We start from the raw sequence: 12,059 nt of genomic DNA on the forward strand, positions 1-12,059 counted from the left end.
ATGGCAAGCAAAGGCCCACATTTGGCCCATGGGCTACAGATTGGAGACAACTGACCTAGACTATTATGGAACAGTAGGAGCAAACAATAAGGATTTATTTTACAAGTCAGTTATCACAGCTAAAAAACAATAGTAATGGTAATAAATTACATTTATTGACTGTATTACAAAATCCAAAATTTGTAGATGGAACTTTGTGATGAAATGTGCTGAAAATGTTGTCTTAAGAAATGTTTCAATTTATTATAATAATATATAATAATTTAATGTATAAAATATAATCCAACTGATTAGTGGCACTATACATCATAAAACTGTTTCTTTCAATAATTTTCTCTAACTATAGGCCTATGCAATGGTAAATATAAATGAGTCCTAAACTGAAAGGTCAAATCCATTTCTAAGGGTTAGCACATCGCAATATAACTCTGACTTTCAGTAAAAAGATCTGATCCGGTACTGGCTCCAGTATATTGGTTATTACTTATTGTGATGCTCAAAAGTCTGGTGTCTTGGATTTTATTTCATGACATTTAAAAAATATATTTTTCTTTTGCTCACTAAATGTTTTGTAATTCAGATTTTGAAGAGACCACAGAACATTATCAGTCCAGACCTTCTTCAGCAAAGATCTATGGTCTATGATTCAGAGACTGTCAGTGAAAATGAAGCCCTACTTTCTGAATGGATTAAAACCATTGAGCAGGTTTTGGCAGAAACTGTGGATGAAAGGTATGAATATATAGATAAAATAAGCTAAAAATTTAAATCATAGATAAAGACATTGGAAGCTTTCCACTTAATTTGATTTTCAGTTTGTGCATTTAGATAATATTGGTTAATGACATAGTAGGTGGTGATTATTTTCAATATGAATTGAAGGGAGGAGTGCAATGGTGTGCCTCATGGCGACTACTTTGCAGCTTTTGCATTGGTTTGATGTGTATTCAGTACAGTCTCCTGATAGGTTGGATCAGAAGGAAATGCTAATAACAGATGAGCATTAGAGCAATCCTATACAATGAAATGCAATAATCAAAGCATGGCATAGCATGCATGTAAAAACATGAAAACCACTCCAAAAATTACTTTCATTTGAATGATCTAGCAATAGCTCAATATATGTACTTAATACAGATATTTTACACTTCTTAAATATACAACTGTAAGCACACCCATACACTCTAATATTTTTTATTTCTTAACCATTAGCCGCCCAGCCAATAGCTGTTTGGCGGCCAGAAAAATGCTTTAGATTTCTGGGTGGACCCCATATGGCGTACTCCCGGGCATGCACAGTTTGCGCACTTGCAGAGCCGCGCAGCGTCACGATCTGTCACCGGCCATGTACCTCGGACACAACCGATGACAGATCTGAGTACCGGCCCCCGTTGCCGGTACCATGTAACCTGCTGTGACCAATTACAGCAGGTCACATGACCGTTGTATAAAATGGATGGCTTCATTCATGCCATCCATTGTATACTAGTGTCTAGCTGTGAATGGTCACAGCGATCACATGCACATGTCATGTGATTAGCTGTGGCCAAATCACAGCTAAGCACAAAAAAAAACAACCCCTGAATGAATCGATGTCATTCAGGTAAATGCTTGCTTATAGCAAAGTAATTCTTTGCTATAAGCAAATTGTGTAAAAAAAAAAAAAAAATACTGATCACTTCCCCAAAGTAGTACAATGTTACTATGGTAACATTGTACTACTTTGGTCATAGTAAAATATGAAAAAAAAATCTTAAAAAAAAGAAAAAAGTAATAAACAATTAATAATAATAATAATAATAATAATAATAATAATAATAATAAAAAATATATATATATATATTTTTTTTTTTTTCATACTCTCACCAGTCAGTGTCCCTGATCACCGCCATGCCAGTTATATGATGACGCTGTACTGCACTGGTGACAGTATGTAAAAAAAAAATAGTGAAAATTATATTTTAAATTTTTTCATTTTCCGAAAAATTATGACAAAAAAAATACAACTTCAAAAAACTTGCCATTCCTCTTATGAAGTACGTCGGACTGTCTACTTTGCAAAAAGGGGTCATTTGGGGGATATCTGTACTTTTCTGACATTCTTGGACCTCAAGAAATTAGATTGGCTGTCAGTACTTCAGGATTGATCAATATTCAGATCTATACCATAGTTTGTGAACTCTATAACTTTCCTACAAACTAAAAAATACATCCTAATTTGGGTTATTTTCACCAAAGACATGTAGCAGAATACATCTCGGCCTAAATTTATGAAGAACAATTATTTATTTGCAAACTTTTATAACAGAAACAAAGAAAAACGTGGTTTTTTTTTCAACATTTTCGGTCTTTTTTTCTTAATTTAGCAAAAAATAAAAACCCCAGCGGTGATTAAATACCACCAAAAGAAAGCTCTAGTTGTGTGAAGAAAATTATAAAATTTTAGTTTGGGTACAATGTTGTATGACTGTGCAATTGTCATTCAAAATGTGAGAGCGCTGAAACCTGAAAAATGGCCTGGGCAGGAAGGGGTAAAAGTGCCCGGTATGGAAATGGTTAAAGTGGTTGTAAATCTCAGACATGAAATATGAACAAAGCATATCCCTCTATAGTGTGTACTTTTCTCAATCCATAACACTAAGTGTCATTTCTGTCTGCTGCCTTGTTTCTCTGCTATTAGTATGAGTCACTTCTGACAAGTTTTCCTGACACCAAAAGAAAAATGAAAAAATGATGACAGGAGAGGGCACAGCCTGTGATTGACAGCTTCAGCTCTGTACCTGCGTGCTGTGTGAAGGGGTTGAGTCTCTTCCCTCCAATCAGCTGTCAGAGCTCTCCTCACTGATGTATCTTCAGCTCCCTGTCCCCTGCTTTTCAGAGCTGAGAGATTCTGTGTACATTCTGCACTTTGAATGAAGTAGGATAAAGACAGCTATAGATAAACAGATACAACTTATGTAGGAGGATTTGTTTCATCTCTGTGTATCAGTTACCTCACTGGATATATGTTGCCATTCACTACCACTTTAAACTTCTTTAAATATTATTGCTCTAATAGCAGTGTTATTTTCAACTTACAAAAAGTAACATGAACCTTCTCTTGCATTTGTCTAAATGTCATTTCATTGGTTTAGAGTTCTAGATATTACTACTACTCCTCTGACTGAGCTTCAGCGCTGGCACCAAAGACAGAAGATGTTGGGATTGATAGCAGAGCAACTACGAGGAAAAGAATGCAAATCTGTTATTGGAGTCATAATATCTGCCAAATCTAAACTGCTAAAGAGGTGGAAAGCCATGGATATTGGGTAATATTTTATTAAAGGCCCACAAAATAAAAAGGAATGCTGAATGCATTTTTTCAAATGATTCTAGATTGTGTTTTTTTAGGATTATTAATGTAATGAATAAAGCAGCACTAAATTGTAGCACAATATTTTACATAGGATTACAGAGGCAATCAATGCTACTAAGGACCGTGTTAAGTACCTGGAAGCACTTTATCGTCATCTGGAAGCTTTGTCTACTGGCATTGACCCAGTAAACCTTGTAAACAGCACAATCCCCAGCTTCTTCAATGGCATCCAGCAGATTGAAAACATGACAAAGTTCTTTGCCAAAAGTGGTTATTTGGGACTCTTACTTACTAAGGTACAGTGTTATGAAATTGGCACTTTATTTACCTAAACGTATGTAAACCTATAGTCTTTGTTGTGCTTTCCAACTTTCTGTTATTGTTTTGTCCGTGCTATCGACAGGATCTGACCTGTGGTACAATTGATATATGTGTGCTGTTGATCTTTGAAATGGAATAGCAGGACAAGGTGTTAGCAGGACATTGTGTCAACACAGGGACCCACAGTCCACACAGGTTAAGTAGAACACAGTTCAGGGATCAGAATTAAGTAATGTACAGAGCTCAGGGGTCAGGATTAAGGAATGAAGGGAGATCAGGGTTAGGATTTGAGTGGTTGTAAAGGCTGAAGGGTTTTTTATCTTCATGCATTCTATGCATGAAGGTAAAAAAACTTCTGTGTGCAGCAGTGCCCCCAGTCCCCTCAATACTTACCTGAGCCTCATCGGGATCCAGCGATGTGAATGACAGCCTTGGCTGTCCCGGTTGAGACAGCAAGTGGAAGCCATTGGATCCCGCTGCTGTCAATCACATCCAGTCAGTCAATGAGGAGAGAGAGGGGCAGAGCCAAGCTGCGGCTCTGTGTGAGAATGGACACACGGAGCAGAGGGTGCCCCCATAACAACCTGCTTGCTGTGGGGGCACCTGACAGACAGGAGAAGCCAGGGTAGCCTGCGGGAGACCCAATAGGAGGATCCAGGCTGCTCTGTGCAAAACCACTGCACACAGTAGGAAAGTATAGACATGTTTTTTATTTAAAAAAAAAAAAAAAAATAATATCCTTTAGAATGACTTTAAGTAAAGAGAGAATTTAAGGGTCAGGATTAAGGATTGCAGGAGAATTTAGGAGTCAGTATTAACATGTTAGTAAACCCAGGCCTCTGCATTAATTATATCCAGTTTCCCACAGTACACAGACCATGGAAATGCAATTATTGTAGTAAATATAAACTGCTAAATAACTTTTCTCATCAGAAGTATATAGCAGTCATGTGACTTCTATCAGTGTCCAGCTAAGTACTCGTTAAAGCTTGTAGGAGGAATTTTAATTCTGCTCTGACTGTCCTTTGAGGCTGCATAACCTCTGACCCTTTGTCTGGACAGTGCTGATCACATGCACCCTCCCAAGAAAAAAAACTCTCTAGCAATACACTCTAAACTGAGCATGTGCAGAGTGAGTCCTAGAGCTCTCTACTATCAGCAGATGAATGGGGGACAGTAGAAGAAGGGAAGGATCAGAAAAGACAGGATCAAACAGCCTTTTTACACACTGCAGAGGATTAACCCCTTAGGTTCCACCGTAAGTATAACAAGCATGCTTTACTGCATATACACACTGATTTTGCTGTTGTGGGTTTAGTAACACTTCAAGTAATACAGAGAGTTCAGGGTTCAGGATTAAGTAACACACAGAGTCCAGGGGTCAGGATTAGCTAACACACAGAGTTCAGGGATCAGGATTAAGTAACACACAGAGTCCAGGGGTCAGGATTAAGTAACACACAGAGTTCAGGGATCAAGATTAAGTAACACACAGAGTTCAGGGGTCAGGATTAAGTAATGCACAGAGTTCGGGGGTCAGGATTAAGTAACGCACAGAGTTCAGGGGTCAGGATTAAGTAACACAGAGAGTCCAGGGGTCAAGATTAAGTAACACACAGAGTCCAGGGGTCAGGATTAAGTAACGCATAGAGTTCAAGGGTCAGGATTAAGTAACGCACAGAGTTCAGGGGTCAGGATTAAGTAACGCACAGAGTCCAGGGGTCAGGATTAAGTAACGCACAGAGTTCAGGGGTCAGGATTAAGTAACACAGAGAGTTCAGGGGTCAGGATTAAGTAACGCACAGAGTTCAGGGGTCAGGATTAAGTAACACAGAGAGTCCAGGGGTCAGGATTAAGTAACACACAGAGTCCAGGGGTCAGGATTAAGTAACGCACAGAGTTCAGGGGTCAGGATTAAGTAACACACAGAGTTCAGGGGTCAGGATTAAGTAACACACAGAGTCCAGGGGTCAGGATTAAGTAACACACAGAGTCCAGGGGTCAGGATTAAGTAATGCACAGAGTCCAGGGGTCAGGATTAAGTAACGCACAGAGTTCAGGGATCAGGATTAAGTAACACACAGAGTTCAGGGGTCAGGATTAAGTAACACACAGAGTTCAGGGGTCAGATTAAGTAACGCACAGAGTTCATGGGGTCAGGATTAAGTAACACAGAGTCCAGGGGTCAGGATTAAGTAACACACAGAGTCCAGGGTTCAGGATTAAGTAACGCACAGAGTTCAGGGGTCAGGATTAAGTAACACAGAGAGTTCAGGGGTCAGGATTAAGTAACGCACAGAGTTCAGGGATCAGGATTAAGTAACACACAGAGTTCAGGGGTCAGGATTAAGTAACACACAGAGTTCAGGGGTCAGGATTAAGTAATGCACAGAGTTCATGGGGTCAGGATTAGTTAACGCACAGAGTTCAGGGGTCAGGATTAAGTAACACACAGAGTTCAGGGGTCAGGATTAAGTAACACACAGAGTTCAGGGGTCAGGATTAAGTAATGCACAGAGTTCATGGGGTCAGGATTAGTTAACGCACAGAGTTCAGGGATCAGGATTAAGTAACGCAGAGAGTCCTGTCCTAAGTAACACAGAAAGTTTAAGGGTCAGGATTAGGTAACACATAGTAAAAAGACATGTTACCCTTGCTCAACTGCAAAACGCAGCTTCTTGTGGTCAGATCAGTGCTGTGGTTGAAATGTCTCCACATTAAGTCCACTATAATTATATTCAGCTGGCTGATCTATTTGAAATATACTGCAGGTGCACTTATTACCCTGCCATCTGTGGAACACTTGCTCCTAACCTGACCCCTGGACTCTGTGTGTTACTTAGGAAATATAGTTAAATTCAGCTGGCTGCTCAGTAGCATCCAATAAAATACAGATCTTTATGAGCTACATGGTAAAACACAAATATAACAGGTGAATGTATTTAGGTTGCAACAGTCTTCCTTATAGCAGCTATTAGGAAGGCTGTCGCAGCTGAAACGCATTAGCCTGTTATATTTGTGTTTTGCCACGTAGCTCATAAAGATCTGTATTTTATTGGATGCTATTGAGCAGCCAGCTGAATTTAACTATATTTCCTAAGTAACACACAGAGTCCTGGGGTCAGGTTAGGAGCAAGCAGGGGCGGACTGACCATTTGAGCACTCAGGCACTGCCCGAGGGCCCGGGGTCAGTAGGAGGCCCCATGAGATGCCCCTGGTACCTTTCATTGGCTTTTTCATAGGCTTTTTTGGGTGTGGGCGAGGACCCAGGGGCCCTATGATCTCCTATTGCCCAGGGGCCCCATGAGTTGTCAGTCTGCCCCTGGGAGCAAGTGTTGCACAGATGACAGGGTAAGGGTTAATGTACACTGCAGCTGATAAACTGACGTTCTGGAGCTTTTCTGTGTTTTTTTCAGCAGCCCCTGAACTCTCCCTAATGTTTTCCTATGTGTCCATGTACACTATGTCGTTTACAGTCATTTACAGGCAGTTGAGTTTACAGTCGTTTTTTTTTCATGCACCAAACTTGCGTTCAGGAGTAGATTATATCAGCGTTCCAAATGCGTATAAACATGCGTAAACGCAGCTAACTGTGTTGGTAAGCATTTGCGTTTAGAAGCATTTTTAACTGTTCCATATCCAGATGCTGTCCAGAGCCTTTTTTCATAATCAGAAATGCATGCAAAGCGTTTTCCATGTATTCAAATGGACCTAGTACACCAGTGCAGTCAGTTCCAGGTTTTGTGTGAAGGAAAAAATGGTAGAACGTGCCATATTATGCTCATGATGGGATCCATAGTGAATACAACCATAAAAGACAGGTCATCTCAACACATACTGTTATCTCTGCTTCTGCTCTCTCTATTCCTCTCAAAATGTCTGAAATAGTTATTTTTTACTGTTTTTCAGTGCATTTTGGGCATTTTGGAAGGTCTCCTGATGTTATCTTAAAAAACCGCTTCTAAACGCAAATGCGCATAAACGCGGTATGCAAACGTGCCTAAACAGATGTTTTCTAACCTACGTTTTCCAGCAGTTAGTTTCCATAGTTCAGAAGTATTTTCCAAATGTCCCGTGTACTTGCAGCCTAACAAGTGCACCTGCAGAATATTTATAAATCATACCACATTCTTTGGCTTTGTGGTTGCTCTTGGTTTCTCCCATAGCATGTCCCCCATGTCTGTGACTTTATCACCCTCCCTCTTCTCTTTCCCAGTCATCGCCAGCATTATCCTGGGGAACCAAGCAGCATAGAGTAAACATTGCACGCAATTTGCTTCAGCGAACCCTTTTTAAGTTGATACTTGTGCAGTGGGATTTGAGTTGGAGCCTACACACTGCAATGTTATGGTGCCTGGCTCCTAGGGACAATGCCAGGGATGCCCATTTCACGGGGACAGACCTCTCACAATGTAAACTGTCCCTGAAAAATGGGGCCGAATGGGTAACTTTACATTGCATTAATTTATATGCATTTAGAAATGTCCAATAAAAGCATAAAAATGCATAAATGCCCATGCCCATGTGAATAAGAGCATCCAAATCTTCCCTGTATTTCTTTAATGTTTTAAAAGTCCTTGTTTACTATTCATGATTTTACTTGTTTCTGCCAGGTATCAAATCAGTTAACACAGAACTGTAAGTTATTCCTGAAAGAGAGCTTTACAGCTGGAGGCTCAGAAGACAGACTCTGGAGCATAATAAAGAATCATATGCTATCAAATAAAGAAGATTTTAGCCTGACTGGGGCTGGAGAAGAGAAAAACCACAACAAAGATAAATATATAGCAATTATTTTAAAAAACAACAACACTTTCTATGAAAAGTGAGTAATTGAGAATATTGTTATGTGACTGTGAAGAAAATCTGTCAACTTGTATGAAAGTTTATGGGGGGATTGACTAAAAATTGAGTTTGCATGTACAGTGCAAAATATTCAGTTGGGGATAAAATCTTATAACAAAAACATCTTATAATTGCTTTACTGTGTATTGAACTGTCAAAAATGTACTTTGTGTGCATTTCGTTTATTAAAAGATAGAGAGCAAAAAATGTGTGTAAAGCTGACTTTAATAATCATCATTTTTAATTATTAGGCTAGGTTCACATTGATGTGGTGCGGGGAACCGCATGTGATTCGGATAGGAATCACACCGCATTCCTGCTCAATCACATGTAATCTTTGCAGTGTGATTTGAGCCCATTCATTTTGTATGGCTCAAATCTCACCGTACTCACACGAAAGAGGTGCATGCACTTTTTTTTGCTGCACTGGAAACGGAGGGCATGGGTGTTTACACCCATGCCATCCGATTCAGCCAATCGCACTGAGTTTTGCAAATGGCTTTTTGGGGTATTATTAACTTAACATTGACACTCACAGCAGTTCACATGAATGGAGTGCGATTGTGATGCGGTGCAGGAAACGCACAAGAATCACTGCGAATCCCGTATCACATCAGCGTGAACCAGGGCTTACAGTAAAAGGAAGGGTCAATCACACAGACAGCAATAAAAACCTGAAAGAGGCTCCAAACCTTTCTGCACATTATCAAAAACGTTGAACATTTGCCTTCCTTTAGTAAAATGATTTACATGTTATGTTGGGGAATAAAAAACTTTTGATTTATTGTAGGACCCGAGAGGTAGAATTCTAAAATAATATCCAGATTTCTATTTGTCTAATTTTTTTCAATTCAGAATACAAGCTTGCCTTGCAGTGCATAACTGTTTTCAGGAGGAAGTACATCGATTGCGCGATTGGTTGTTTGGATCACATGGACTTCACCGATACTCATCTCTAAGCTCTGTTTCTACTGCACCTGGAAGATTATCTTCTCTGCAGACTGCCAAAACTAATAAAACAAGTCTGAAGATGCCACCATCATTAACATCCAGCACAGGTATTTATTTACTGATTTTATTTTAGTGATATTTGTACAATTTGTCTTAATTCCTAACAACAATCGGTAAACAAGCTGATTTGTAATTTTGCTTGAAATTTTTGTAATTATATATTATATCATAACCTGACAGTTACCCGTAGAAACCTTCACCACCTCAACCCTTCTCTTCTCTACTCTGCTACTGACCACCTCTGTGACAAAATATCATCCCTGTCCAGCCCAGATCTAGCCACTTCTGTCTACAACAGTTCACTGTCATCCTCCCTAGACAAGCTCGCCCCCCTCACTAAATACACAGTCAGGCCCCGACTCCTTCAACCTTGGCAAATAGACGACACCAGAGGTCCCAATAAACACAGCCGCGCTCTTGAGCGTCTGTGGCATAAGACTAAGTCTCAGAAAGACTTCAACCAATATATCTGCCCTCCAGAAATACTATTCCTGCCTCCACACTGCCAAGCAGACCTATTTCATTACTCTCATTAACACCTTCTCATCCAATCCCCATCAACTCTTCTCTACCTTTAATACTCTTCTTCATCCTCCACTGCCTTCACCCACTAACTCACTCACAGCCCAGGAGATCGCCAATCACTTACAAAAAAATATCGATACAATTCGTGATGAGATCTCCGACGTGCAGATACATCCCCTACCTAACATTCCACATCCACAGGGACAATACTACTTCCCGCATTCTACCCCACTACTGTTGACGAGGTTGCTAAACTTTTTTCTAATGCCCACCTAATCATGTGCCCCCTGGACCCTTTTCCGTCACAAATGCTGCGGTCACCCTCTGCTCCTATCCTACACTCTCTAGCTCACATCTTCAATCTCTCACTCTTTTCCAGCATCTTCCCCAATTCTCTAAAACATGCAATAGTCACCCCCATACTTAAAAAGCCCTCACTAGAACCCACCATTCTTAACAACCCATGACCCATCTCCTTACTCCCCTTTTCCTCCAAACTCCTTGAATGCCAGGTCTACAACCAGCTAAGCAACCACCTCACTGAGAATAATCTTCTTGATCCCCTTCAGTCTGGATTTTGTTCTAAGCACTGCACCAAAACTGCTCTCCTCAAATTTACAAATGATCTACTAATGGCTAAAACCAATGGACACTATTCTGTACTCCTAGTCCTGGACCTCTCTGCTGCCATTGACACAGTGGACCACTCCCTCCTCCTCATAAACTCTACTCCTTTGGTCTCCATGACTGTGCTCTTCGTTGGTTCTCATCCTACCTATCCCACCGCACCTTCAATGTCACTTACAATTCTACTTCCTCTTCTCCTCTTTCTTTCTGCATTTGGGTTCCCTAAGGTTGATTGCCTCCCATGGCTTTCAATACCATTTCTATGCCGACGACGCTCAAATCTATCTCTCTACCCCTCAGCTCACTCCATCAGTCTCCTACGTATCACTACTCTACTAACAGACATATCAGCCTGGATGTCACACCACTTCCTGAAAATCAATCTATCCAAAACTGAGCTCATAATATTTCTTCCCCTACATGCCCCTTCCACTGACTTCTCTGTCAAAATCAATCATCAACCCGTCCCCACATATCAGGGTGCTAGGTGTAATCCTGGACTCTGAACTATTCTTTCGGCCCTACATCCAATCGCTGTCCAAAGATTGCCACCTCAACATCTTCAAGATGCGCCCCTTCCTAACCAATGACACCACAAAGCTTCTAACTCACTTCCTGGTCATCTCCCACCATGACTAATGCAATTCACTTCTCACTGGCTTACCTTTGCATAGGCTATCACCCCTCCAGTCTATCATAATACTGCTGCCATACTCATCCACCTTACTAACCGTACAGTGTCTGCCACCCCTCTTTGCCAGTCCTTCCACTGGCTCCCAGTCACGAACAAATAAAATTCAAGATACTTACAACAACTCATAAAGCCATCCACTACTTAGCCCCTAGTTACAGCACTAAGCTGGTCTCAAAATACCAACCAAATTGTTCTCTTCATTCCTCCCAAAACCTCCTGCTCTCTAGTTCCCTTGTCACCTCCTCCCATGATCACCTCCTGGATTTCTCCAGAGCCACTATCATCCTCCGGAACTCCCTTCCCCAATGTGTCTAACTATCTCCATCTTTGTCTACTTTTAGACGATCCCTGAAAACTCATCTTTTCAGAGAAGCCTGTGCTGCCACCTAACAACTGTACATGTATTTTGTCCATCAGCCCATCCCCCACAGTTATTACCTTTTGTATCTCTCAACCCTTTCTCTTAGATTGTAAGCTCTAACGAGCAGGGCCCTCTGAATCCTCCTGTATTCATTTGTATTTTAATTGTACTGTCTGCCCTTATGTTGTAAAGCGCTGCGTAAACTGTTGGCAATAATTATAATAATAATAATAGTTATTATTATTATTATTATTATACAGGACTTATATAGTGCCAACAGTTTGCTCAGTGCTTTACAATGTAAATGGAGACAATAGAGC

The 12,059-nt window shown here is 40.5% G+C and overlaps 1 protein-coding gene across 1 annotated transcript in view; it reads left to right on the forward strand.

Annotated features, from left to right (window-relative positions):
• The window catches only part of LOC149443738 (dynein axonemal heavy chain 5-like), a 291,780-nt gene that overhangs the window by 20,571 nt on the left and 259,150 nt on the right, over positions 1–12,059 (forward strand). Inside the window, exons 4-8 of the mRNA XM_089655345.1 lie at positions 581–732; positions 3,135–3,308; positions 3,447–3,651; positions 8,290–8,501; positions 9,377–9,579. Coding sequence (XP_089511471.1) covers positions 581–732; positions 3,135–3,308; positions 3,447–3,651; positions 8,290–8,501; positions 9,377–9,579 — 946 coding nt within the window. The remainder of the gene's footprint in view (positions 1–580; positions 733–3,134; positions 3,309–3,446; positions 3,652–8,289; positions 8,502–9,376; positions 9,580–12,059) is intronic.

Source organism: Staurois parvus, unplaced genomic scaffold, assembly GCF_062004578.1.
Source record: "Staurois parvus isolate SC_StPar_1 unplaced genomic scaffold, SC_StPar_1.0 ptg000834l, whole genome shotgun sequence".
In the NCBI taxonomy this organism is placed as follows: Eukaryota; Metazoa; Chordata; class Amphibia; order Anura; family Ranidae; genus Staurois; species Staurois parvus.